Source organism: Tympanuchus pallidicinctus, unplaced genomic scaffold (assembly GCF_026119805.1).
Source record: "Tympanuchus pallidicinctus isolate F22 unplaced genomic scaffold, pur_lepc_1.0 scaffold15, whole genome shotgun sequence".
Taxonomy (NCBI): domain Eukaryota; kingdom Metazoa; phylum Chordata; class Aves; order Galliformes; family Phasianidae; genus Tympanuchus; species Tympanuchus pallidicinctus.
Genome location: NW_026294669.1, coordinates 23574658 through 23602187, shown reverse-complemented (window position 1 = coordinate 23602187; position 27530 = coordinate 23574658). Strand labels below are relative to the sequence as shown.

Here is a 27530-nt window from a genome sequence, read left to right as displayed (position 1 = left end):
GTCACAATCACGGCATCAGGTACCACAGTCCTTTTTTTGTACTTCGGAAGTTTCACGATGCTGCTTTAGCCATGGCTTGGACACAGTAAGTTAGTGCAGTTAGCGTAAGTGCTCTTGTGTGTTATGCATGCTCCGTACAGGGTAGTGGTATACAATCTATGTAGGTTAAGCAGAATATCGGGCCTGTACCCAGGTCATCCTTGGTTGTTATAACTTCCTTGGGCACGACAGGGATGCTGTCAAGGCTCAGATGTCAAAAGGATTTTATTATTGTTTACCTTTTCTCTAAAAGCAAGTATTATTACATGCTTTCCTTCCCCCAAAAAGTGAAACAAAGGCAGTAGTTTAACCTGACGGTGTCTTCAAGCGTTAAAGTAAGGTACAAGCTAAGCTCGTGGTAGAGAAATTCTGGCTGATAGAAATATTGTGAGAGGGCTTGCTGTTCCTTTTTTATAGGTTTTTTTTAAATCTAAATAATAAAATGTGTCTTTGTGAATAATTTATCAATAGGAAAAAGTTTGCCAATTAGAAGGAAAAATGGCGCATCTATAACTATATAATTTTAAATAAGTGCATCATGAAAGAGAAAAATCAATGGTGCTGTCTCTGCCTTCCTGTTTCATATCCCTTCTTGAAATCTCTTTCAGCACCTCTGGAAATTATTTTAGTATTTCAGACTAGTTTTTTTGAGCAATAAGGATATACCATTGTGTGCATTTTTAAAGCACTGCTGTGGAAAGGCACTTTTTTTCTATCTTTCAGATTGTTCACAAATTTCTGTTTCTACTACTTTTGTGCTTATGAAGTGTCCTTAAAAGCATTTATGTTGTTGATTTTGAGCTTGGTCAGTATAGCTGGCTAATAAGTTAATAGAAAAATTGTTAAGCTATACTGGAATTCATGGGTGCTGTAATTTTCTATGTTGGTCCTTCTGCTGCTTTGTACTGTATACAGCTCCAGGGGCTCGTACCCACCAGTGGTGCAAAATGTGTGCAGACACAGTTACAACTCCCCAGCTGATACTGGCAGTAGGCAGGTGGCACATTCTCTGCTTCCTGGTAGGGTGCAAATGTGAGTTGATGCAGTGCGTGCTCCCAGACGAGAGCAATCAGGGAATTCTGCTTATCTCCTCTCTTTCTTTCTCTGCAAAACAGTTCTGTTGGTGTGTGATGGTTCTGTTTTTTTTTCTTCTGTTCATTCAGTGCAGGTGCCTCTGGGATTTGCATTTGGCAGAGCAATGTTTTGAGTGCAGGTTTTTCTGAGGTGTTTGAGCTTTGTTCTTTTAATGTTCCTGTGCCCGAGTTCATTTACCCACTATCTCCCACGAGACGGTAAATCCATGCTTAATTTTGCAGGCTACTAAAGAGCTTGCTGGGAGACAGAAATTGAACACCAACTTTACAGCACAAAGAATGAGCATCAGCAAAGGTGGCACCCTTCTTAGTACAACTTCCTTCATTAGTAAGTAGTCATATAGAAATATAGCAAGTGGCTGCAGCTTTTCTTCTGATGAGCACTGAAATCTGGATACAGAGTGGTTTGGAAAATCTGGATGCCTTTTCTCCTTCTGAGACCTGTTGACATAACTTGCTTTTCTAGTGTATTTACTGCTTTTATGACAGCACATGTGCATGCCTTATTTACAAGCTGTTTTTTGCCCTTGTGCACTGGTTTCAGAATTCTACCATTTTCTTTGCTAAAATCATCAGAAAACAAAGGAGCCAAATTTCAGACATGCAGGAAAATGCTTCTTGCTGCAAATGCAGGGCTATGTTTTGGCACTGTTCAAATGAACAAGTGAGGGCCGAGCTAGCACCCTCTGTACACAAAGATGGCACATGGTTTCATCCTAGAATGCTGAAAATGGATAGCCCTAATTACATGTATGTGTACAATTTGACTCAATGTCAGGGAAAGCCTTGCTTCTGCAGGAGTTGGTGAGAGCAGATAGTGGAACCGTACTCTGTTCCAGTGCCTGTTCTTTCAGATTTCTTCCAGTGGTGACATCTGCCTCTACGGGTAGCTGGGCTCTGTTCAGCCAGCAGAGAGCAGAGTTCTCTCCGTGCGGCGTAGGCATAGAAAGCAGAGGCTCACAGACTTCCCGTTCATTCTGCTCTTGGGGAATTGCTTTTGAAGGGAAAAACTAGGCTCTCCTAACAGCAGTTAACAAGAGGAGAGAAAAGATATAACAAGAAAGCTCTTTAGCAAGTGGTTCTAAACAAATAATTGGTAATACGTTTGAGATGGACATGCCAGTCTTCTGTTTTGCCTTTCAAACCAGGAAGGAGGCACAAGACCCACAAAAAAGAAAGTAATCTAGTTATTTCAATTCTTTACATGGAAATTACCTGCTTTCCTCTGCGCAGTAGCTTCCTCGTGCAACAAAAGACTACTTGCTCTAACGTGGTGCACAGCCCCAAAGCCAAAGAGCTCCTCTCCTGAACTTACTGTGCAATGTCCTGCAGAGCACCAGGGAACAACTGACGCATCAGGGAGAGACAACAAAGGTACCTGAATCACTTTGTCTTCAGGACTAATGGGAGAGGGAGCAATTTTTTAACAAGTGCATTTTAAGATTTACTGTTGTGGAGTTGCATGTGTGGAGTTTTGTTGTTGTTGTTTTCCTAATTTCTTTGTTCTGTGCTCTTGGGAACCAGGTAGCACAGATCAGAGTGGCCAGTCTTGCTCTGGGTTAAAATTATTTCTTTACACAGTTAAAGGAACCAAAAGTGCTGTTTCAACTGCAGAAGGGCAAAAAAGATTTTTTTCTGCTTATTACAGAAAACTGCATAGATTTAAATTGTTGTACAGTAGTAAAACAGTACTACAATGCAGTAGTGCCATTACTGGTAAAATTCTCTTATTCAAAGTAAGATAAACGGGTCTTACTTGAGCATTATTTCCAGTAGTGAGTCGCATTAAAATCAGTTGCATCTCCTTGATTAACTGGGACATTGTATGGCTTTAACTACATCTTGAGAACATTTGCTGTGGTAGATAATAAGATATACCATCTGAAAATATTGTTAATATAGAGCCAAATTCTTAGAGCTGTAGTGGTATTTTTATTCAATTTGTTACCTGCAGAATTTTCAACACTTGATGCTCTTCCTGGTTTTTAGTATTTACTTCCAAGTAGCAGCAGTAGTTTGTAAAGGTATTTTCTGTTTGGCATAAATATGCTGATAAGATGGAAGTCACACACGTGTGCTTTCTTGCAGTTCTGTCTCAGTCCAAACATTAGCAATGTAAACTCCTGCCAGAATGTAGTAAAGACAGTGAAGATGTGATCAGAACATATGAGCATTTTTGTTTTCTTGGTGGTGGTTTTTCCTTTTTTTTTTTTTCCCTCTCATTGTGAAGATGTAGAGTTATATTCTTGTTCAAACAGTGCTCCTGACCTGGGGACAAGGGCAGTTTTATTTCTTTGGTTGTAGGAGCTTCCTTATTTGTGGCTCCTGGTGTTCAGTTTTGTGTTCCTTTTTTCACTTGGAGTAGATTGCAATCCAGAGAGCATTTAACACTACAGCTTTCCCTTACAAGCTTCTATAAAATGCTGGTGCTTTTTAAACTTTCTATTTTAGAAATATAAGCACATTTTTTCTAAAATAATTTTCCTTTCTGAATTCCTTTTCTCCTTCAGTTAAAAAAAAGTGACAAAACCAGCATTACAGTGCAGGGGTCAGCACTCACTAATACTGCAATCCAATGAGACACAGGCTTTGTCTAGTTTTGAAAAGTTTTAAGCCACTAAATTGCAAATGATTGGCCATCATATGTAAAATTAAAGTAACTGCCACTAATGTGAGAAAAATAAGTAGGACAAGGATTCAGTGAGCTCTGTTTGTGGGAATTGTATGTCCTCAATGAGGAGAGCTAGAGAAGAACTGGAAGGAACAGGATCTGGTGCTGCATCTATGCCCAGTCCCCTACAGCAGGAATTTAGTGAGGGGAATGAGTGAGAAGAAACTCGAACAACAGATTTTGGAAACCCCCTTAAGTGTTAACACTTAAAGGCAACCTGTCTGTTGCACTTTGGAATTGAACCAACTGTTCCTCGGAGTGGAAAATAGTTCTCTCTCACTCAGGAATTCCCAAGATGCCAAAGATGCATTCAGAGCTACATTGCAGGTACGCAGATGTGCTTGCAGCAGCTGCTCCTGAAGCTAAGCTGCCAGGGGCTGCTGCTGTCAGCTGCCCTGCAGCCCTTGCTTTGACTCACCATTGTAGGTAAGTGAGTACAGAGTACAGACATGCAAGGGGCGTGGGCAAAGGCCGGTTTAGCTAGAGAACCTGTGCTCAAAGACTCCCTTGTTGCTAATTTGGTGCAGCACTTATAATTTAAAAAGGAAAATCAATACTTTCACAAGTTACAATTGTAATCTTAGCTTTCATCCTAGTGGACTGCCATGGAGCAGAAATTAACTGGAGCAGCGGTTTGTTTTATGGCTTACAGTAACTACTGGTAGCAGCCACTAGTGATATCCTGTACGATACTGGGGATGCAAATGTAAGAAGAAAGTGTCACTGCAATGATGATCTGTCTATACAGCAAACTTGTGATGAGTGCTGTAAATACATTCATGTTTACTGCTTTAAAAAAGAAAATTGCACATTCTGTCTTTCAATGGGATTGCCTCCCCTCTTCTTCCCTTTCCAAAAAAGAAATATCAAAGCTCTTTTAGACTGCTAGCTTCAGGTTGGGGGGAGCTTTGCCATATTATAAATATATATAAATATATGTATAAATATACTTTTTTAAGCATGAGAGAGGACAAAAGAAATACATTATAGAGTACCCAATATAGATCATTATACAATGGAATATGCACAATTCAATAAAGATGTAGTTAAATTTAATAATTTGTTTTAATCCTCTGTCTTGCCCTTTTCCTTTTTCAGAACCCACCTTCTGTTCTCAGGGCAGCAGCAGCTCCCTTTTACAGGGCTCCTGCTTTGCTACAGGTTGCTCATTCTTGATAAAATTACTATTTATTGTTCCTTTGCACAGCTCTTTCCAGTGGATCAGAGCTGGCTGTATCAGTAGCATTGTACATAGCAGCCACAGGTCTAAAGAAGACCCAGAGTGAAAGCTCACCTTTTCCATCTGCCTGTTCCCTCAGATGTGCAAGGTCCTGGCATTACTCAGTTCAGCTCTGCTCAAACAGCTGATGGCTGGTAAGTGCTGGTGCAGCCCTTCACTGGGGTCCACTGCAGGGAATTCATTATGCTGTACCATGGGGGATGCACAGAGGCTGGTTGTGCAGCACTTGTGAGCTGCTACTGCAGGGATTTGAAAATTAAGATTAAAGAACTCAGACTGAATTCCTGCTCATGTAGGAAGGGCACTAATTCTGAGAGGCTCTGAGGTACTTGGGTTTACGTGTGAAACTGAAGTCATTTCTGCCTTGAGCCAAAAGCAGCAGCAGCTGCAGCAGTACAGCAGTACCAAAACCAGAACTCAGCTGCATGAACAGAACTTGAACCACAAGCAGAGCTGCCTGCACCACAGGGAAATCAATTGGAGTGTCATGGCCCCAGGTCACTCATGTCATCACTGAAAGAAGAGAAGCTGTTTGTTCTTGCAGGTCTCAAGGAAGTAAGCTCTGCTTGAATGCTGGAGATGCAGAGTGGTGTTTAGGAAAGGTGAACAAAAGCACTCCAGCCAGCTCAGAAGAATCTTAGCCTAAAAGTAAAGTTGTTATTAGCGAACAGCAGCTCAGAGCTGTGAATGCAACATGGGCATCCGTGCTGGAAGAAGAAGCTGGTGTCCTAGCACTGGCCAATTACAGGAAATACAGTCACAGAAGTGGAGACATGAGCTGCTGAAGGCTGCCAGCTGGATGCCAGTATTCAAACCTAGGCTGGGGGAAGAGCTGAGCTCACCTTCTCTGAACAGGGCTCCTGCATACACAAGCCACGTCTCCCCATCCCTCAACACGTTTCAAAAAGCCTGTAACAAGAGAAGGAAAGTGACGCAGTGGTGGCACACTCACAGAACACAGTGTGTGCTTTGTTCCTTTTATTCAGGGCTTGTAACAAGAGGGTTTAGTACACAGCAACAGTTAATTCCAAGTACAATTAAAAAAATTTAAAAATTGGGTTTTGCACTCACTTGGAAGATGGTTCAAATGGCACACACAATAAAATGTTACCGGCAGCACGCAGCTCCCCACTCTTGCAGGCTCGATCATTTACAGTGGGCTCTGCACTTCTCCACTGCATCAGCAGCACCAAAAATCAAAAAGCACAGAGTACTTCCCTTCCAACTGCAACCCAGATGTGTGTGAGGGGGGGGTTCTGCTTTCAGAAAAGTACATGGACAAAAAAAATCCATGTTAGACACTAACATTTCCAGAGAATTCATAGAAACTACTTGTCCATGCAAGTTGCAAAAGACACTTTTTCAAATGTGAAAAGAAGCACTTGGGCTTTCCAAAAAAAAAAAACAACAACCAAAACAAAACTCAGATGTCAGCACTTTAGCAAGGCGCTGTAATGGAAATGAATTTGTACACAGCTCTTCCTCATTTTGTAAATAGAAGGACTTTTCTGAGGTTTTAAGAGAAACAGGAAACGTACTGCCACCACATACCTGTCCAGCAGGATGCTGGGTGTAGGCTTACCTCTGGCCAACAGGCTCCTGCTGTCTTTTTACCTTCTTGCAACCCATGTTGGAATAAGCAAAGGTGTTAATGAGGATGTTCAGAGCACCAAAGAAAACAAACAGTTCCTGCATTTGCAGAAAGTTGCACAAAACACATTGCTGCTTTGAATTAATGCAGAACATCATGGTTTGAATTACTTGCAACAGCAGTTGGCAAAACTTGGCTGCATCAAGTGCTCAGCAAACCTTCCCACAGACAGGAGATGAGGGTCACACTAGTTGCACAATCGTAAAAATCAAGATGACTGTTGCTACGCACCAACCAGCTATTGAAAAGAAAAAAAGTTCCCTCTTGCCCTATTCTGACCTCTGTATAATATACCATTTTAGCCACGAAATGTGGCTGTGCCTAATACTGAGTGATGCCAAAGGGTGGGGTAGGTGGAAAATACATTGTAAGCACAATAAATTCTTGAATGTGGCTCCCTCAAAGCTATAGTCCATCACCTACCTTCCCATGCTGTTTGTTTTACAATACTGCCTCTTCTCAACATGAAGTATTTGCCTTTGTGAATGCAACAGTTCTGCACGTTTCCCACTGCCACTGTTGTTGTCAACATAGGAACTAAAGCCTCTGATGGATTTTGTAACATTTCATTAAATAAATACTGCAGTCCTCCACACTCAGCAAACCCAGTTGAAGCCACAGCACTACACTCTTTCCAACAGCATCCTCTAACAGCTTCCAAAAAAGTTGTACTGATACTGCTGCTGGGTACCAATCAACAAAAAGTCCTGTCCTTGCCAGAAGGAAAAGGTAAAAATTTTGCATTTGATTTACGTCTGAAGCTTATTTCTAGGGAAGAGGTGCATCTGCAGCATTTGCTAGGAACTGGTGGAAGCTGCTGGGAAAAGCACAGCAATAACCTGCCTTCCGGCACAGGCACGAGATAGCACAGCAGGCTGCACCAGCACAACTCTCCTCCATCAGGCGAACAGCAGGCAGCACACCCTCTGCTAGAAAAAGACCATCAGTCCTGCTACTGCTTCTCTTCTCAAGCCCATCTAAAGCACCCTAAATAAAAATGCCACTTTGCAGAAGCTGCGTTTTTGCCAATTGAACTTTGGTTATAGGCTGTCACAAAAGTGCTGGAGAACCACACCAGGCAGGGGGCCAAGCATTCTGCCTACTTGCAAACAGGGCTACCTCGACAAGACCAGTGTGCTGGTGCAAGTAGAAGACATGCACATCCTCTTAGTCACAGAAGCACTGCACCAAGAGAGCCCTTTGCAGCAAAGAAAATTCTCAGGAGGTGTGAGAAGTGAACAAACCGCTGTGGCGAGTGCTCACTAGTTCTCTGGTAAGCCATCCTGCCAGAGCCTCCGTGGACTGTGCAGGAGCTGAGGTGCAGACCAGCAGCAATCTCCAGCCATTTCAAGGAACCTCCAGCTCAGCTGCTTCCTTGCTAGCGCATACCACAAAGACAGGCTGAGTCCCAGGGCCATGCTCCACCTCTTGTCCTTCACAGGGAGCAATGGCTCCTAGTGCCTGTTCTCTGGTGCCTGCTCCAGCTGGCGGGCATAGAAGCACCATAGGGATGCATAAAATAGGCTGCTTGCTTTTCCTGCCCCTCTCACCCCTCTGGGGCAACAAAGAAAAAAGAAAGAAGAAACAAAGATGATAAGGACAAGGAGAAAGAAGAAAAAGATAAAAATCAATGGATGAGATACATGCAACTTTAGCCACCTTGATGCTGAACACATATTAAAATAGCCTGCTTCTGCACTATCTGGGGACAGTCTGTGACATCCTTTCCACACAGGCACATGTCAGAGGGGCAGCTCTAGTTAATAGATTTGTCCCAAGAGACAGCAAGGAAGAAAATATCTCTGCTAGAGCAAATCAAAGCAGAAGCTGCAGCTAGAGTCTTGCCTGTTTAAGCACAATGAAAGCAGCTGGCTGCAGGCAATGCAGCTCTCAAGAAGGGAGAAATGTTTCTTTTGGCCATGTAGCACTCTGGGCTATTCTGTGTAGTGTCTCCTTCTGCCAGCTCTCTGGCATGCATACCCTCTGCTCTGACTGACAGCTGATGCTGAACATCTCCAGGTGTGGTAGAACTCAATGAAGAGAAGTTTGCACCTACAAGGGTGTTGTTTTTTTTTTTTTTCCACTTCCCTCTTTTAGAAGGAAACGTAAAGAAAGTGGGGAAGGAAGGTTTCTAAAAAGGAGATGTACAAGGGACAAAATTAAAAACACAACCCTCACTGACTTTGACTTTGCTAGCATGCAGTCTAGGCAACATTTATAGAAAAAGCTTGTTTACCTTGGCCTGCTCTATGAACATAACATCACATCATCCCCAAACAAACTACAGAATTAAGATCTGTACAAAATAAAAAGTATGCATAAAACTCTTTTCTTTGCATTAGTACTGCATAATAAAGCATAAAACCAGCAGGAGGTGACCCAGAAATTCCATCCACAGCAGCTCTTAGAGAACAAAAAACTAAATGCTATCAACAGAGACCAGACTAACCTCTCAAAACCAGAATTCCATAGAGCTTCCCACATTTCACCTTCAAAGTTTTGCAGTTTCATCTTCTGTCCTGAGCTCCAACAAGTATGCAGCACTTTCTGGAGTTCACACTGCTCTGCTTTGGCAGCTCTCAACACACGAAACTTACATGATACACAACCAGGTGAGTGTATCACACACTACGCAAGTACACACAGCCACCACCTGTCTGTCAGAAGTATTCAACAAGCACATGCTCTTGACAGACTGAGTTAAAGACACATTCCACCAATTCATCACCTCCCAGCTGGAATGTGGGTCCACAAGAAGAGAATATTAGCTGTCATGTAGTAACTCATTAGGCTGCCATAACTCAGTACATTTGAGCACTATGTGCTGTCATCACCAAAAACACAACCAGGACAGAAGAAGCCAGGGAAGCTTTGACGGTCCTGGAAAACACAATTCTTTGGTGCTTAGGGGGTGGCTGTGGAGCACTGCTGCAGTGCAGTCGCCCCACTCTCTAGCCAGGCTGCAAGAACCACTGACCTGTGCAAAAAGTGTAGGCACATCCCGTGATGCTGGAAACACACATCCCAGCTACAGCACAACCAGTGTTTGTAGGTGTGCTCCTAGAGAAATGATGGGCTGAAGGAACTGAACGTGGCTTCTTCTGCTGATCTTGCTATAAGATAGAAGCTTTTGCAAAGGAAAGTAGATGGCTAACATCTACTCCAAACAGTAATGCTGCCAACTTCCAGAAAGAAAAGACTAGTATTTTGGCTACACAGCTGTGGACTGAACAGGGGAGAAGGTAACTTCTATGTTTGCACAGGTTCCTTCAAAGCTGTACTTCTTGTAGGCTTCCACTGAGCTTTACTCACTGTCACAGGATTAACAGGTTCTTCTGCGAGCTCACAGCAGGTGATCAAATTCACTCACCTCCTACAAGCACGCCGTCTGTTTCTTCCCCCTTGAGCAGCTACCGCTTCTCCCTGAGCGAGTCTGTACCAAACGTGTGCCTCCAACCTGGCACTGCACTGCTTACCAAGGAGGGGCAGGGGGCTCGTGTCAAGTACCCAGCCCCACTGCCAATATCATCACAAACTCAGCGCCGGCAGCGCTCTCTGTACTGCTGTTTTACACACAGGCTTCAGAAGAAAGCTGCAGCACTACCTTGCCTTTGACAGTTAGTGTTGGCTGGAACCTGGTCAGATGTCAGTCAGGACTGTGTCCCTGGCCCAGGAGGCTCTGGCAGTACAGAGGTCAGCTCCATTTGTGGAGCAGCAGGACTACAACAGGAGGTTTAATCGGTTTGTCCTGATAATGCATGACGTTCAACCAAAGGCAGCATTTAGTCCTTCCTGAGGGCAGACTAGCATAGCCATCATTTTACACTGACGATCACCGAGCAGCATTTTTAACAGAGACTTAAAAAGCAAACTATCAGCCCAGGGCCTCCACTTGTTATTACTCCACCCTGGATCCACAAGTACAGTTAAAATACCTATTTCTTCATAATAAACATTGGAGAGGACTAGGAGAAGAGCTAGGACTACTTCTAGTTACTGCTTGGATTTCCATGGGAAACCAGTACACAACAACAGCCCTTTTTACTTCCACTTAAAGAGATTTTGGCAATAGACATGAAGACGACAATTGCCGTTTGTCCTGCCTTCACACAGGGCTCTCAAAGTACATATGCAAATCTAGTCATCAAGTACAAAAAAGCCAATTTACAATACCTGATTGGATTTTTAAGATTATATTGTGCATAAGACTAAAGTCGGGGGTATGTTTCTCTAGTGCAAGCAGGTGTGAGTAGATCTGAACCTTAGATCGCAGCTCCTAGAGTTTATCCTCAGACCCCAGGAGGACCTGTAAATTTCACCTTCACTGTCAATGGCATCTGTGAGTTCCGGACAACCCAGCAGCACCCATGGCAGGTATCTTGGTGTGGAGCAGCACATTCACATCAGCGCATGACCAAAACCAAACCTGTTGCATTCAAAACATGAGGAAATGGGGGCGAGGGTCCTCTGGGCTGCAGCCATCAGAATTGTCTAAACTAAAGGGTGAGTGAACCAAAGCCAGCTCTGCGTGCCTGTGACAGCCTATAAAAGCAGAGCAGCTGCAGAAGTGTTTTTGCTAAAGATGCAACCAACTGTAAGGAAGTCAGATACATGAACAACTTTGCATACAAATCCCTGTGTTTGCTAACACACAAGCATTTTTCCAGCTGCACAGGAGTGTAGTGTAGAAGAAGGGACATCCACCAGCCAGCAACCCTTCACCACAAGCATCCAGGACATCCCCAGTGCCAGGCACTGCTGCCAAATGTAGTGCCACCATGGTGCACAGGATTCCTGAGAGAGATCCCAGAGCCTGTCAAGAAGTCAGAATGGGAGTGAAGGACATAATAGCTAATCAATGAGTTTGTTAGATTTGAATGGGTCAGCTTACTTCAGCATCAGATTGCTCACGATAGCCTCTGCTGGCAACTGGAAGAGCCGTTTGTTCAAACAACTCAAAACACTACTGTTTTATAATGAGAAGGAAAAAAAAAAAAAAAAAAAAAAGTGGTTGTTACAATTATCCTTCATTCTGCTATTTTAGATGGGGCCCCAGAGGCTGGTAGAGATGAGGAAGCCCTGACAGCTCCTGCAGCAGGAGATGCAGCGCTCTGTCCTCTAGTCTTCACTCTGAGTAATGCATGATGGACTCCACATAGTTCCCTGGGAAGAGCCCCGTCACTCCATTCATGACCCCTTCGTACCAACCATCGTCATTCTTCTTAATGACATAAATGATGGCACCTTCCTGAAATGAGAGCTCATCTTCTTTGTCCTTCGTGTAGTCATAGATGGCTACCACTAGAAAAGAACAGAGGATGATCTGTTAGAAGAAGTACAAGCACACACCTCAGTCACCTCCACACTTAGATCTATACAATGCTCAAATGCAGTTCCCTTACTTAATATCATTCCCATGGTACGTAATAGCAATGTAAGTGAAAACAAATTATGAAATAGAAAAAAAAATGCAGCGCCTCTCTCTAAAATAAAATGCATGCCTACTATCTCAACATCTTTTTTATACAGGAACAAAAGAACTTTATCTTACTAAACTGATGAAAGCTGCTTCAGAAAGTCAAAGAAATGCAGTTATACAACATTGGCAAATACCAAACACGGAAGGTCCGTGCACATTACCTACAGCGAACTTTCCAGTCTTGCCTGTGTAGTTGTTAAGAAGCTTTATAGGGAAAAATAATATATACATACGTATAAATAGCTACATACATAAATACATACAGCATATCTACATATGCACATACCTACAAAAGAAGATATACAATATACCCAGGAGATGCATCACGTACATACACCACTAAAAGGAAGAACTCACGTGCCTTGCAGACGCTGTGCTTACTGACCCCTTGTAATGAGGCCATTATAAGAGGCTGCACGTCCACATGTTTCTAAGATTCTTGGTGCACTTCCCAGGCCCTGTACCAGGGGTCCATGCATGTCTCTAAGGCACAGGCATGATTCTAAAAGACAAGTGCCTGAGTCAAACTCATCCCCCTTGTAAGTGAGCAGAGAGCACGCCCACTGTCTTAGTGTCAAGAGTCACATGGCTGCCCCTTAGGAAGAGGGGCACCAGTTTTGCGCATCTGTCAGAAGCAGTTTGAACGGCCATGCATACAAATTGCCAGTACAAAAAGAATCACACTGTTCCTTGCAACTTTAAACCCACCCTTTTCCAAGTAGGTACGCGGTGCCCAGGGAGGGTCCTCCTCTGCGTATGGATCACTGTACTCCACCACTGCTGCCTCTTCCTCCTCATAGTCCTCTGGAGGTGGGGGTGGCGGCGGAGACTCATCAAACACTGGCTCATCCACAGGTGGGGGCGGGGGAGGAGTATCTGAAACTGAAATGGAGCAGCCCTGTACCTGGGAAACGGCCCCTACCACCATGGCTGCAGGTTAAAGAAATGCTTCACATCCAGGCTAGTGGCTACAGCACCCACGTAAGGAATGGTGAAAATACACTAGAGACAATAAAGTTCAATGAAGGAACTCACTGAACATTCCTGCAGTGAAACCAATGAAAGTATTTCCTTCCCCCTTGCTTCTTTGGAACTTCTGACAAATTTGCAGACAGCGAAGAATTCTGGCTGCACACAGACACATCTCTCATCCACTCAAAACAAAAGCCACGTGCAGAACTGAATCATGGCACAAGAAAGCGCACACTTACTGTTTTCTTGAACTCTGGCAACAAATCCCATTAGTGGTAACTGCGGAGTTACCTGTAGGATGGAGGGGGGAGGAGGAGCAAGGGATGCTGCCACAGAAATTAAAAAAAGAGGCATTCGGTTAGAAACACAAAGCAGCAAACAGGAAAGTAGACATCATCACACTCAGACAATGTAGCACGCTGCCAAGAAGCTGAGATAAAAAGGACAACATTCACCAAAAAATAGTTTAGGGCGTGTAAGCACATTCCCAATCCTTACTTCAAGGAGATTCCCACATTTTTAACTCAACCCATTTCCAACCCATCTCTTTTCCTAAGATCACGAATCTATGCTGAAGCAGAAGTTTGATCTCATGAAAAAGATTCCTTCAAGTTCTTTACAGCAGCACAGGACTCCACAAACTGGCCTACCTAACAAAGATATCAAGAAGTTTCACTCCTGTAATCTTCCATCTTTTAAATTGATTTATGTTTATAAATTGAATGTCTCTTCTATTAAAACACCCACAAACCCTTATTCCTGAAAATAGATATAGCTAATTTTCTCCAAAACACAGGCAAAAAGATAAAACAAAAAATTAATTAAATGAGGCAATTTCAGGTGAAACAGAAAGATACCTTTGAGAAACTTTAGACTTCCAGACAGAAGCCTTGTTGGTAGTACAAAGCACACTTTGCTGTTGCAGAGCAGCAGAGACTAGTCCAATGTGCTGCCTTCCCTTTCTGCCTTATTCTGCAAAACACTGAACTCTGAGCAGCTGGCTTACTGCTAATGAAAGTGCTGTCTTTCTACAAGATGTGCAAATTTTTACACTTATTTAGATAAGCAAGTGTATTGTCTAAGTACAAAAAAATTAGTTAATTCTAGTTAACAAAACTGTAGTCTGACCTTGTAAGGATAATGCAAGACAATTCTTTTTTTTTAAGAAAGTTCTTGGAATATTTTCCAGAAAGCACACCTCAGGAAAAGCACAACCATTTCTTGTTAGCGTGGTGTACACAGACATTTAATCATGTCCAAGAGAATACCAAGGAAAAAAAAAATTAAAAAAAAAAAAAAATCTACACTTCATGTAGCAGTACATTTATTTACCTTACCGAGCTGAGCTAATTAAATTTCAGTCTAGTCCCACAGCTGCACTGTATGACTTAGCATTATTCAGAATTAGTACACCTCATCACAGCAAATGGAAAAAAAAAACCTAAGTTATTTCAAATTCACATCTCAAAATACACTGTTTGCTCATTTAGCAACTATTTTCTATTTAGCACTTTAATTTTCTTCTCCCAGTCATGTTCCACCTTCTTTTTTTTCTACCTCACATCACAAACAAAAAATATACACAAAAACCAAAATAGAGCAATGTTTGTTTTTGTTGCAAGAGTATCCGTGTACCTCCATATAAAGCAGGCTCCATTACCTCACCACTTAACTGGTATTTCTTGAGAAAATTTAAAATACGTTTCTAATTACAGCTTCTTTGACTTGAGTGAGGTGACCTTGGAGAGAATATATTCCTTCAAATGTAACCACAACTGCTGGGAAAAGATCTGGTCTTGCATTTCTCAAAGAGGAAAAGGGAACTTGAATTTGAAACACTAATGAAATGCAATAGCATTCAAGAATACAGCGTTCCTGTCCAACTATGAAGTCGCCTCCTTTTTAATTACATATACTATAAAAATACTTAGTTTCAAAACATTTCCTTTATTCAAAGTCACATGAAATCATACACTTCCTATCTACCATATGAGACTTGCTTTGGTCTCCTGGGTCCCTTCTGTGCAAGCTGTGTTCTGCATACAAGTCCTTGAAGGAGATAACAAGGCTTTCCAGGTAGAAAGACAAATCACCCTAGACAAGCACTCTAGGCAAGCACAACAAAAATCCCTTTGTTTTGTTTGGATCGCGCAGTTTAATCAAAATGGTGATGCTAAGACTAGCTGACATCATTCCTTGTTTATCTTAACCATAATCATTACCTTCCTTTTGGGTCCACAGACTGAACTGCAGTTATGCAACTTATGTAAAGTCTATTTGGTAACTTTATTATTACTTGCAATACTGTTATATATGCTGTCTAAAATGGCATATGTCTGAATACGGTGAAAATTCTCTTTACTGCAAAAAGCAACGTTGAAATATTTCCTTTATAGTTATTTTCCCTTCCTTCCCTTTTATTCCCTTTCAGATTTCGATATGCATATAATGTGCCTAACAAATGCCATGTATTCCATGCAACAGAGCAGCACTTCACTCGTTCAAACTCTTCTACCCTCTCTGCCCCCAGCAGTACCATCCGCTTCCTTCTCAATTTAATCGCACACATCTCTTTGCAGACTGACTCACAAGGAGTAATATTTGGACCTGACCAGATCCTTTAAACACAGACTGTAGCAGCTAACCTAATTCCTGATTCAATGCTTCATCTAAAACAAGGCCAAACAAGTCATCACCAACAAAAACACCCCCACAATAGCACTACATTACTTTCAAATCAACTTTCAGACTTGCCTTTGCTAACAAGGCCTACAGCGTCCCTTGCATCTTTCTGTAGCTTTGTAAGAAAAGGCGTCCCTTACTCTCATATCAATACCTTCACCTCCCCTCACAAGCTCAGGGAGAAGGACACCAGAGATGAACAGCTGCTGAGTTCCCCAACATACAGGACAATACTGCTTGTTAAAATCTCATCATGCGTTTGAGGACAGGTCAGCCACCAGAATAACTTCCATCACATATGGAAGTTCACAGAGGATTGCTTCCCTGCACATTATACCAAGCACCACTGATGTCTCAAATCTCTAACACTTACCTCTACATAACAAGCAATTTACTGAACTGGTGGTTAATCACAAGGAAAAAGCACGCAAGCACACAGACTGATTAATGAAGAATCAGCGTTCTGCTGCAAAACCAAATGCCTATTATACACCAAAGCAGCTACCTGATACACACAGTGCAGTAAAGGACTGCAGTTTGCCCAACAGATCCTGCAAGTCCTGGGAGATCAAAAGGAATTTATCTGACAACAAAAGCCATATTGTCCCAAGCTGCATGCCACAACAACAGCTGCATGCTCTGTGCTCACACCTCCGCTTCAGCACAGCTTCCAGCAGTGTACTGGAAGTTACCTCAAACTGACTGCAAGAGCTGCACCGGAGAGAGAACATGGGATTTCAGAGATCTGAAAGCCAGTCAATTCAGCCCTGTGTTGCATCCATCACAGCAGGCAACCTTTCTTACCTGGGTTCTGGCTATAAAAAGGTCCTCCGTTTATCTGGTTCTGAAGGCTCGTCTGTGACGTGATCGAAGGAGGACGCCGATATGGCAAAGATCCCCCTATTGTTGGTGGTGTATGTCGAGACGCAGGCCTGTTCATGCTGTAGAACTGAACTGGATGGCCTGGATTAGAAAGAGAAATGTGTTACCAAGGGAAGAATTAGGCTTGCCTTTCTTTTGTTGTTTTTTTTTTTTTTTTTAAAGCTCCATTCAAAATTCAAAGGCTAGGAAAAGTTTCTGTTCTCTTAGAGTCAATCTACATCCTACAAGCAGTCAGCGCAGCTGCCAGAACACTGGATGTCTCAACAGCACTACAACAAACAAACAAACAAACAAACAAAAACACTCCTCCAACTGCCTGTAATCAGCACTAATCACACATGCAAAAAAAGAAAATGCAAAGGTACATAGACATATAATATATACATATGTGTGTATATATATATGCACACACAAAGTAAATCATTTTCATTTACCCATTTTATAAAACATGATAACTGAATTTATAAGAAGTTCTCATTTATAAACCTGCAAAAAATATCACTTTGCACTCCAGCTGTCAAGCAACACAACGTGTACAAACTGCTCTTATTCAAAGAAAAACATAGTACTAAGTATCTTGTTGCTACTCATGAAATATACAGAGAATCATCTGGGGAGAAGAGAACGCTAGAAACTGCTTGAATGGATGGAATAAATGAAATCAAACTCAAAGGTCTGTTATTAAGGAGTTACCCATTGAAGCAACTCCTTGAAAACTTGCTCTGAAAAGCCTCGGACCGTGATCACATCTGGGCTCATCTGCCCGCACAAGGGAGCAGACACTCACCTGTAGAGGCCGTGGAAGAAACAGCAGGGGGAGTTGGAGAGGTGAAGCCATCAGCAAGGGGCTGGGCTCCTGCAGCAGCAGCAGCATCTGGGGTAGAGGAGGAAGGGGCTGGAGCAGGAGGGGTGGGGGCAGGAGCAGAGGTAGAAGGAAGGGGAGAAGTGCCAGCCGAGCCAGCAGGGGCTAAGTGAAGAGAGGAGGAAGAGGTGGAGTTAATAAGGAGATATGTTAGCAAGGATTAGAGAAAGCCTTTGACTCTTCAGTGTTAGCTACTTACTAGATGCATAGTATTTTAGAATGCACAAAGAGATGAGGGAAAAATGAAGCTACTAATGAAAGACTCATTCTTACGTAGACAGTTCATGAGGGTCAAGCAAACCTGCTGCTTCTTTCCAGGTCTGAAGGTAACAACCTAGAACTTTCCAGGGAGAGCCATTACTTTTGAAAGATGTCTTTAATCTTTGTTATTTAGGCTGCAATCTGTAGCATAGCTACATTGGGTTTTTGTACAAATTAGAAAATACACAAAAGAGGAAAGCCAAAAGTGCTTCTTTGGTTCAGAAGCATCATGTATTTCAGCTCACAAAGCTAGCCAAAACGATATGCTCCTTTTCACTGAAAGTGCCGAGCAAGGAGTACTAAGATCACTTCCTGTTTCTGGGAAGACCAGTGTAGTTACAGTAAATGAACGCCTTTTCATGACAAGTCAGCTAGGCTTGCATTGTGGACTAAGGATTTACTCTCTGTCTGCCTCTATTTTAATCTAATTGTCTAAAAGCAAGCTGCTATAGATCTGCATGAACAGCCGATGAAAAAGCATCAATTTGCTTAAAAGGGATAAGTTTCTCCCCACCCACCAAAAAAGATATTGTTCCTATCTGGTTCCAAGCAGGCAGCCAGGCAAAAAATGCTCAGAAGTCAAGTAGTATATAAAATAAACACTAAAGTGCCTCACACACTTTCAGAAAATACATTACATTATTCAAATTCACGTTACCAATAGCAAGCAATTTTCAATGATTGCATGCTCCTGGAAAATGAATTCTGAGGTTCCTCATGAGGCTTCCTCATCATATCTGCAAATGCTAAAGTTAACACTGAGACAGAAGGAGGAACAGCAAGATTCCATTTACCTGGGTAGACACTGGGAGGAGATGGTGTGGGAACAGCAATAGGAACACCCACGCTGCCACTTCCACTGTTCTCACGACTACTGCTCCGACTACTTGGGTGGCTTCCTCCACTACTCCCGCTGCTGCTGTAAGAAACCAAAGTAACGCACGAAATGAATATGCTGCTCCACATGCTGAAACACAAAGGCCTCAGAAAGCACTTTGCTAATTCAGAGTAGTAACAGGAAACAAGAAAAAAGAAATGATTATATAAACCTATATACATCTAACTTTTCCAAAAAGTCCTCTTCATTTTGATCACAGCAGAATGTTTTTCAGCTAGTCCTAGAGAATTTGCCCAAAAATAAAACATGCAAATACAAAAATTCTAAAATGGTAAAGTCAGATTTTCTTATGCTTTAAGCCCATCTATTTCACTAGCATCAAGTACTTATGATGTTCAAAACAGAAAGATTTCAAAAGAACTAGTATGTCAAGAAACTTTTCTTGTTATCCTAGAAAGAAGGCTAACCTTTTCCATAACCTTTGGTAACACAGCTCAGCTTCATTCTGTTTGCCACTACCAGAATCCTCAAAATGCAACACTCTTTTTCAACTGTTCAATCTAAAAATATCAAGAACTGTTCAAACAGAGATGTGAAATATAAATTCAACACAAGGTCCTTCAACGTGAAGGACACAGGTTTTCACAGAATCACAGAATTGTTTGAGTTCACAGGGACGTTTTAAAGGTCCAACTTAGTCCAACTCTTCTGAACAGGGACACCTGCATGTAAATCAGGTTGTTCAGAGCCCCGTGAAGCCTGACCTTGAACATCTCCAGGGATGAGGCATCCAGCACATCCTCAAGCAATCTGTGCCAGTGCCTCACCACTCTTCCTTATATCCGATCTAATCTTCCCTTCCTTTAGTTTGAAACCATACCTCCTATCACAACAGACCCTGTCCCTTTCTTACAGCTCTCCCGCTCCCCTACCCCCCTTAAAATACTGAAAGGCCACTCTCAGATCTCTCTGGAGCCTTTTCTTCTCCAGGCTGAACAGTCCCAGTTCTCTCAACCTGTCCTCACAGGGAGGTGTTTCATTTGTGGGATCATTTTTGTGGCCCTCTTCTGGACACACTCCAACAGGTCCTTGTCTCTCCTGTACTGAGGACTCCCCATCTAGATGCAGTACTCCAGGTGCAGACTCACCAACGCAGAGCAGAGGGGCAGGATCACCTCCCTCAATCTGCTGGCCAAGTCTCTTTTGATCCAGCCTTTTCCCAGTTTTTAAACATTTAATAGAATATTGCAAATTACCTACTTGAAACAGCACATAATTTTAGTAAAACATTAAGTGCTACCACTATGTTTTAATATTAAAATCACGGTAATCACAGGATTACGTTAACAATGTTAACACAACTCACTACTCTGGTTTCACTAGAGCACATTTTTGCCACGCCAAATGGCATTGCCAGTCCATATCATGAATTAGAAAAAGCTTCGCTTTTCGAGGCGCAAATGGTTTTCAAGTTGTAGCATTTTTATCCATACACTTCTGTAGCACCAGCCACGCTTGGCTCAGGACTACGCTAGATACCTGTATGTGCGATTCCTCTGGTTCACAGAAGCCGTTCTAACAGGGCTCTGCTGTGAGGGAGCCATATTGCGCGTCGGGCTAGGCACGTAGTCATTGGGTACCACCGGGGGACGTACTGGCTCCAGCGTACGATAAGGAGAGTGACGCCTACACAACAACAAGCATATTCAAGAAGCAAATCAGATAGTACAGGCAAAGCCACTTCTTGGTCTTTAAAAAGGTAGCTGCATCCTAATCAGTATCAAGAGTTAAAAAAGTTATTCTGTAAGTTTTCGATACCTACTTTGGAGGATGACAAAAACATTTAAGAATGTTCTTCATGTAGTTCTATTTCCAGATGTTTTCCTACTCATAAGCTCAGATGCATGTTCCATTCTTGTTTTAAAAGTAATCCGTATCTTATTTTAAAGGTAAAGCACCACAGTCTGTACATACATACATAATCACTTACTAGCAAGCAGCGTTCTTTCTGCTTACAGCAGGTTTCCTAAGGACTTTGCCTATAGAAGTTGGGTCAAATTCAAGTTCACAGTCTTAAAAGGAATTATTTTTCTTACACAGCACAAATCAACAGTGCCATGTACCAACTTTCCAGTTGTTTAGCATCACCTCTCAAAGCCACACAGCTGATGATTCTTCTCTAAAGCATGTTCATGTGTTTTGCAATGATACAAAAAGGTTGCTGTTGGGAAGGGCTGATGATGCCTATTCTGGCAGAAATGTGTTCAACAGTATGTAACCAGTGATGTGATCAGTGCAAGATGCTGATGTACCACCTGTTGACCTTTGTGGATGGTTAAAGCAGAATCAGGCAATCAAAACACACCACAGGAAAATCATCTTTTGTTCCTGTTCACCTAAGCCCTTCACATGCTTGGTAATTGCACTTACCCAATAGTTCCTTTTCCTGACATTGGTGGACTTGGTGGCTTCTGGGTGGGTGGTGTTGTACGTGGCAACCCACCCATCTTCATATTCTGTGTGCTGACCTGCATGAGAGAACGAGGAGAGAAATGGCCTTCTCTAAGCTCAGCGTCTGGGGGAGAGATGCCTTCAGCAATTAACTCCAAGTAAGGGAAGGTTTAAACAAACAAAAGATCAACTGAGAGGCCATGCATTCTACGTGTAATTTCCACTCTGCTGAAAGTCAAGAGTTGTGCTCAAAGGACTCTTTATTTCTCAGGGTTTTCAAAAATGAGTGAATTTGCCTTTAGGCTATCACAAACATTAAATCAGTGACAATACAGGCACTGTATCTGACTTGCTTAAACCTCCCAGACAACCTTTATGAACAAAGGCAGTTAGTTGATGTTGCCCTATTCAGTAGTAAATTTCCAAAAATATTTTTAAGTACTCTTTAAAACTATTAAAGCTTATCAAGTAGGCCACAATTTAGTATACTAAATACAAAATGCACAACAGTCAACATAATTTCCAATGTTTCATTAATTTTTTAACATTTTCACTTATTTAATATAGTATTTATTATAAATATTACCAATACACATTTAAAGTTATAAAGAAAGCTATATAGACAAAAATAAAGATGCACTTTTTTCCCACATCATATTTGTAGCAAATTAATCTCTAATAATTGATAAGTGAATGTATGGGGAGAAAAATTATTTGCAGTGGTGTGATATGACTGTAGTCACCCCTTCCCATTCTTTCAGGTTTAATTACTAACAAAGAAACTTTTATATAAAATAATTTACTGTAACCTCCAGAGAAAAGGATATCATCTGCGTTCCTAGCTGACCGCTCAATCTCAGTATCATAAACAAATACCACCAATGGCATTTTGTTTACCTGTATGCTGTCAGCCAAGCAGAGTTCTCTCAATGCATTCACCATTATAGGAATCTGTATGCAGCCTTCTTAAAAGTCTGTGTTAAACAGCTTTTGATCTACAAATGCTCAGACTATTGCTTGGATATAGAGATTTTCAACAAACTAAATACATTTATGTCTCTTTTTCTTTTGTTCCTGTTGTGTTTGATTTCATAGTTTTTCTCATTTCCAAAAGGTAAATCTTGTCTAATGTCCCATTAAAAAAAAGAAAAGCACAGTGATCAACGCACTAGGAACATTTGCAAATATTATTAAAAAGGCAAATTACTCCTTCATAATTTGTCCATAACAATGCATTAAACCACTAACAATGCTCACTTTTTTAAACTTATAAATACTGAGACAGCATAAAGAGGAATACATTCAGCATTCTAACTCTCAAATTTGATTTTCTAGCTCTAAAGAACCCCACTCTATCAAAATTTGAATTTCCTGGGAGGAAAAGAAAACCAAGTACTGCAAGCTTGGTGACTTTTCTGTTTTGTGTGTCAGATTCAAAAACCAAACATTTGGACTTAGTTGTGCAAAAGTGCTTTCCAACATCAATTTAAGAAAAAAGTATTTTAAACATTATAAAGTCCTTTAAGCCAACTCTAAGCAACAAGAATTCTAAAGTTAATTCAAGTGAGGAATGGGGTAAGCACTGAACTACAATTACTTGAAGGGAAGATGGAAAGTGTAAAATGAAGAATATTTTATTCTATACACGGAATATTAATAGGTATCACAAAATCCTTTTTTTTTTTTTTTTTTTTTTTTTTTAAAGTTGCAGCAGCCCTTGTATTTCCTCTTTCATTAGAGACACCTATTTCACCCACCTACTTCAGTTGTAAAAGAACAAACAAACAAACAAACCCAGTCACCGCAACATCACTCATTACAGCTTTTCCAAAGAGCCCCTTAGGCCCAGCAGGACAGGGCTTAAAGGCGCCTTTAGACGACAGCCTGCAGCCCAACCCACGTGCATCCCAGCAGTCCCTGCAGGTGTTTCAGCTGGCCACTCTGGCTTCTCCCTACATAACGCCAGCACCAACTACCACTTTACACTTAACAGAACATCCCAAGTATGTAACTTTACTTTCAAAATTAATATTACTTGCATACAAGAAGTGAACTGTTAGTCTTCCACTGGGCTACAGTAACATGGGAAAGGAAGGAAAGCGCAGTTAGAGACTACAGCGACATTGCACAGCCAACAGTCAGCAGAAGCAATACTTGTCTGATGGACGCACAATTCCAGTTATTGACAGTTGCTTTTGTTATTACTGCTAACAAAGATATCCCTGGCACAGGAAGGGAAGAAAGCTCCAGAAAACATGGCTGAAGAAAAAATGACCCTTTGTTAGACAAGGAATTTCAGTCACAAAGACTCCGTTCTTCAGAAAGAAGCTGAAAGATGGGGAAATGCACTGACAGCGAGCTCAGTTTCAGGCTCTTTGAAATGACTTTTCACGGTTGAAACTGAAATGCTGAGAAAACGAAGTTTACAGGACTGTCTTCAAATCTGCCAAGACTGATGACTTGAAGACCAGCTACTGAAAGTTAGACAATTCCAACTGAATAAAATCCCCTTTCACTTAGACCCAAATAAATTATTTCAGCAATCAAATGGACAGATCTCTGGAAATGCTATTACACAAGACACTGAAAGGCTACAGACTAACTCAAGAAAATAAAAAGAATCACTTTTAGAACCGTACTATAGGTAACCTCTGTTGAGATACAAACACTGTCAGATTTTAAATTTTTCCCCTTTTGACTAAGAGGCAAAAAGAATAATTATTAATAAAGCTATTAACACCCCCCTGACCCTAACAAATCTTTACTCTATCATTACTGCCTTTCTCATTTTGCATATTTGGTTGCAAATATAGTTTGGGACAAAACCTCATCCACAATCATCCCTCATAGATGATTCTACAATCCAAAGGAAGCTCCAGAACTCATGGTCACATTTACAGTTGCTGTCAGTTTTCAAAAATCAGTTTTCCAGTCAGAATTCCCAAGTAAGCTGGAGCTTTCTAGATAAAAGTTGCACTGTTTCTGATGACATTTCCCCTGGTTCCACACAGCTCTACATATCCATCTGCAACTAGCTTAACTGGAGGAAAAGCAAAGGAACACATCTGCCTGTTCCTGGTTTGTGTAACTTCAGGTCTCCACAGATACAAACCAACCACAGATGTAAGAGCTTGCAAATTCTTTTAGGAAACTGCATGGCAAAACAGAGCCTGCAACCAAAATCACAAAGCAGCTCACTGTTGGGCTAAAAATGAGAAAAAATTAAGAGAGGCAATAATGACCGAGGCACAAAGTGTTGGAAAAAAACACTGACTGTGGTAAAAGACAATCCTGTGAACCCAGAGCAGCACTGCACGTGGTCTACACAGAATGGATGAAGGGATTTTTTCAATGTTTTGCCTCTTTCCAGGAGGCAAAAACACAGAAAACATCACCCATTGGAATTACATGGAAGGACTCCAAATAATTCTAGGGAGAGGACACAAGTACTCTCAGAAAGCATTTCTTTGACTGGGTACCTTACAGAAGCTTTATTATTTATTTATTTTATTATTATTTTTTTTTTAACATGCAGTAGTATGCTACAGGGCTACAACCAAAAAGTTCTAAGGACCAGAGCTGTAAGTCTGGCAGTGCTGGATCTAAAATGTGATGCTTTGCTGAGGAAGAAACTGCATAAACAACCTAAAACAAGCAGCTCCTTGCTAGCAACACATCCTGGAGGATGCCCTGAGACTCAGCTCCACAGTAACAGCAGTAAAACAAACTTTAAAGAATCAAAAGGTCCCCAAGTGACTGAAACAGACCATTCTGTTTAAAAAAAAAAAAAAAAAAAAAAAAAAAAAAAAGGCACTATTGCTTGAACAAGAACTGCAGAGATATATGACTGATCTGCATAGCTTCAAAAAACTTCACTGCAACAAAGATTCAAATCCAGAACACATTCACTTTTCGGCCAAGCATCTCATTGTTAGATTCATTACCAAGATAAAATGATTTCCCCCTAAAGACTGAAGAGTATATATTCCAAACCTCAGGAAGAACTAAACCTAAAGTTGGACTCTGCCCAAAATTTTGTAAGAGCTGCTTTACTGTCAAGCCAAATTTTCCAGATCTTTAAGGTCAGCAAAAGATTTGGCAAATCTAATAAAGTGTCCCCATAGTGATGCTCCAAAGATTACATTCCGAAGACCCAAGCAGCTATCCAGCCTTCCTGAGCAACTCAATACCTGGCACTGCAAAAACCACCTGATGCTGAACAAAAACTTCCCATGCCTCACTTCATCCTGTGAAAGGTCCACAGAGGACAGACTACACTTTTTTGCCTGTCATCTGCTCCCTCAGAGTAAACACTTTGCCAGGTTGGGCTTGGCCACTTGAGTAGTTATTCTGGAAATCTAATTAAGCTGTACATCCATCAGTTGATAAACAAGTTGATATGGAAGAGAAAGTCTATATTTCAACCTTGTCTTAGCTAACAACCACAAGTAAAAGCTTCAGCAAACAAGTTTACCTGCTTATACTATGTTTACTTACATAAAGTAATTGAAGAACCAAGTCCAGTAAGAACAAAAAGGCTTCAACAATGTTGTTCTAAATTCATCTGCTGACAGGAGATGGTGCAGATACTACTCCTCTGACTGGTAGCTGTAGTTTTCTTAAAAGTGTCTCTTAAATTTAAAAGCAAGCTATGCAGACAGAAGCAAGGTTTGCCTCATCAGTCAGTTTAATGCTGGAGCTCTCAGCCAAGACTAAGGTTTCTTTGTAGCCATAAAAAATAAATACAGACCAAACATTTCATATGAAATCTCTTAAGTGAAGTAAAATTCATATCCACATGGAACTACAGTTAGTGGCCTTCTTTCAGTTTTCTCCTTTCAGGCTGATGCACTGCGACTATAAGGACTCCTGAAGAGTAACATACATCCACTAATGGGGTTCTTTTTAAACCATCACAGTTTTGGTAATGAGGAGATGCCTGACATTTTAGCTGCCAAATGGAATTTATGATCAGGTTCACACCAATAAAATGGATAAATACTTCAGCTGGTGTTATAACGAATAATGTTACTTTCATTCTAAACCCATAAAAAGAATTTTTTAAAAAATCTGACAAGTAGAAGAGATTTTCCACCACTGCAGACAATGCACAGATAATGGCAGTTCACACATGATCTGTAGTTACTTTTCTAGGATGGTCATTACTGGTTCATAACTGCAGAAGGCAACAAAGGGAACCCACAGTTTGCCCATTCCCATTCTAAAAGCATCATCTAGCATGGGCTGCATGCAGAATAAGGCCTGATCAGCACCAGAAGTATCCATTTCATACAGACAGACAGTAACAGACAGGGAGGAGATCTATTTTATAACCCTCAAAAAACAATTAAACACTACACGACTCTACACCTTACACTGACATGAGAAGCCTCCTTTTATTTATTAGAAAATGTTCGTTGCAGTCAGATGTGCCACATACACAGCAATACCTTACTGCAGGTATCAGCTGGTCAACACCACAGGGTCATCATTAGGATATCTACACTAGCAGCTATTTAACAGGAATGTGCAGGGTTTTCTTTTAGCTTTTTAGCCACAGGAAATACTTAGTAATGAAAAACATTTCACATCAACTTGGAACTTCATTTAATTAATATTTTCCATGTGATATCTTAGTATTCTACACTTTCAAATGCAGTTCCCTCTTTAAAACCATGGCTGCCACTAAAGAAATTTCACTCCCTCTAACCCAAATCCCCAAACCAGATGCACTTCAAGACAACAATGCCAAAATGCTCAATAAAGGCTACAGCCTATTTACTACTTAATGCATCCCAATGCTGGATCATGCAACTTCATCCACTTCTTGTCAAATTTTAAGGCTTTTTGCTGTTAGTACTGCAACCACTAACACTACAGTTTGAATATCTCTGAGATCCTCAGCAACTTGCCATACTCCAGTCTGAATTTCTGATACATTAGTCAATTAATAGCCTACCAGTCACCGAGTGGCTCTTCATATTTAAATACTGCTACCAGTTTCTGAAAAAATTAAGGATACTGCAACTTTAAAAAATATGTACAGATTTCAATTATTACAATTCTTTTATTTTACACACCGTTAGAGCCCCCTTATTGGAGCAATGCTTAAGCTGAAACATTAATCCCAATCAAATAATAACTCATACCGTATATAGGATAAAAAGAATATTACACAGGGGGAGGCTCATGTCCAGCTGCTAGGTAGTCACTATTTTTTTAAAATGCAGTTAGCACAATATTCCTCCTCTATAAATGATCTGGTGGATACATTTAAGATACTCAATATTTTGCCACAAAGCTTTTAAAACGAACTGCTGGCTTCCTTATGCAAATATGTCAATCTCCATCACAAAATGTTTATCTGCAATGAAATCATTCAACAGATTGTCTGATACACAGGAAGGA

The 27530-nt window shown here is 41.2% G+C and overlaps 1 protein-coding gene and 1 long non-coding RNA gene across 16 annotated transcripts in view; one reads left to right on the top strand and one right to left on the bottom strand.

Annotated features, from left to right (window-relative positions):
* The window catches only part of LOC128076716 (uncharacterized), a 496481-nt gene extending 491608 nt beyond the window's left edge, over positions 1 to 4873 (top strand). For both annotated transcript variants that reach the window (XR_008204632.1, XR_008204631.1), the window contains exon 2: positions 4179 to 4873. This is a non-coding gene — a long non-coding RNA (uncharacterized LOC128076716). The remainder of the gene's footprint in view (positions 1 to 4178) is intronic.
* Positions 4874 to 6007: 1134 nt separating this feature from the next.
* ABI2 (abl interactor 2) overlaps positions 6008 to 27530 on the bottom strand; it is a 56045-nt gene continuing 34522 nt past the window's right edge. For 3 of the 14 annotated variants that reach the window (XM_052674714.1, XM_052674706.1, XM_052674708.1), the window contains 8 exons: positions 21102 to 21199; positions 20211 to 20357; positions 18628 to 18752; positions 17498 to 17677; positions 16633 to 16791; positions 13386 to 13472; positions 12883 to 13056; positions 6008 to 11996 (listed from right to left, as the gene is read on the bottom strand). In XM_052674714.1, the coding sequence (XP_052530674.1) occupies positions 11821 to 11996; positions 12883 to 13056; positions 13386 to 13472; positions 16633 to 16791; positions 17498 to 17677; positions 18628 to 18752; positions 20211 to 20357; positions 21102 to 21199 (1146 nt within the window). In that variant the 3' untranslated portion in view covers positions 6008 to 11820. The remainder of the gene's footprint in view (positions 11997 to 12882; positions 13057 to 13385; positions 13473 to 16632; positions 16792 to 17497; positions 17678 to 18627; positions 18753 to 20210; positions 20358 to 21101; positions 21200 to 27530) is intronic. The other 11 variants (XM_052674720.1, XM_052674709.1, XM_052674711.1 and 8 more) reach the window with 5 other exon arrangements.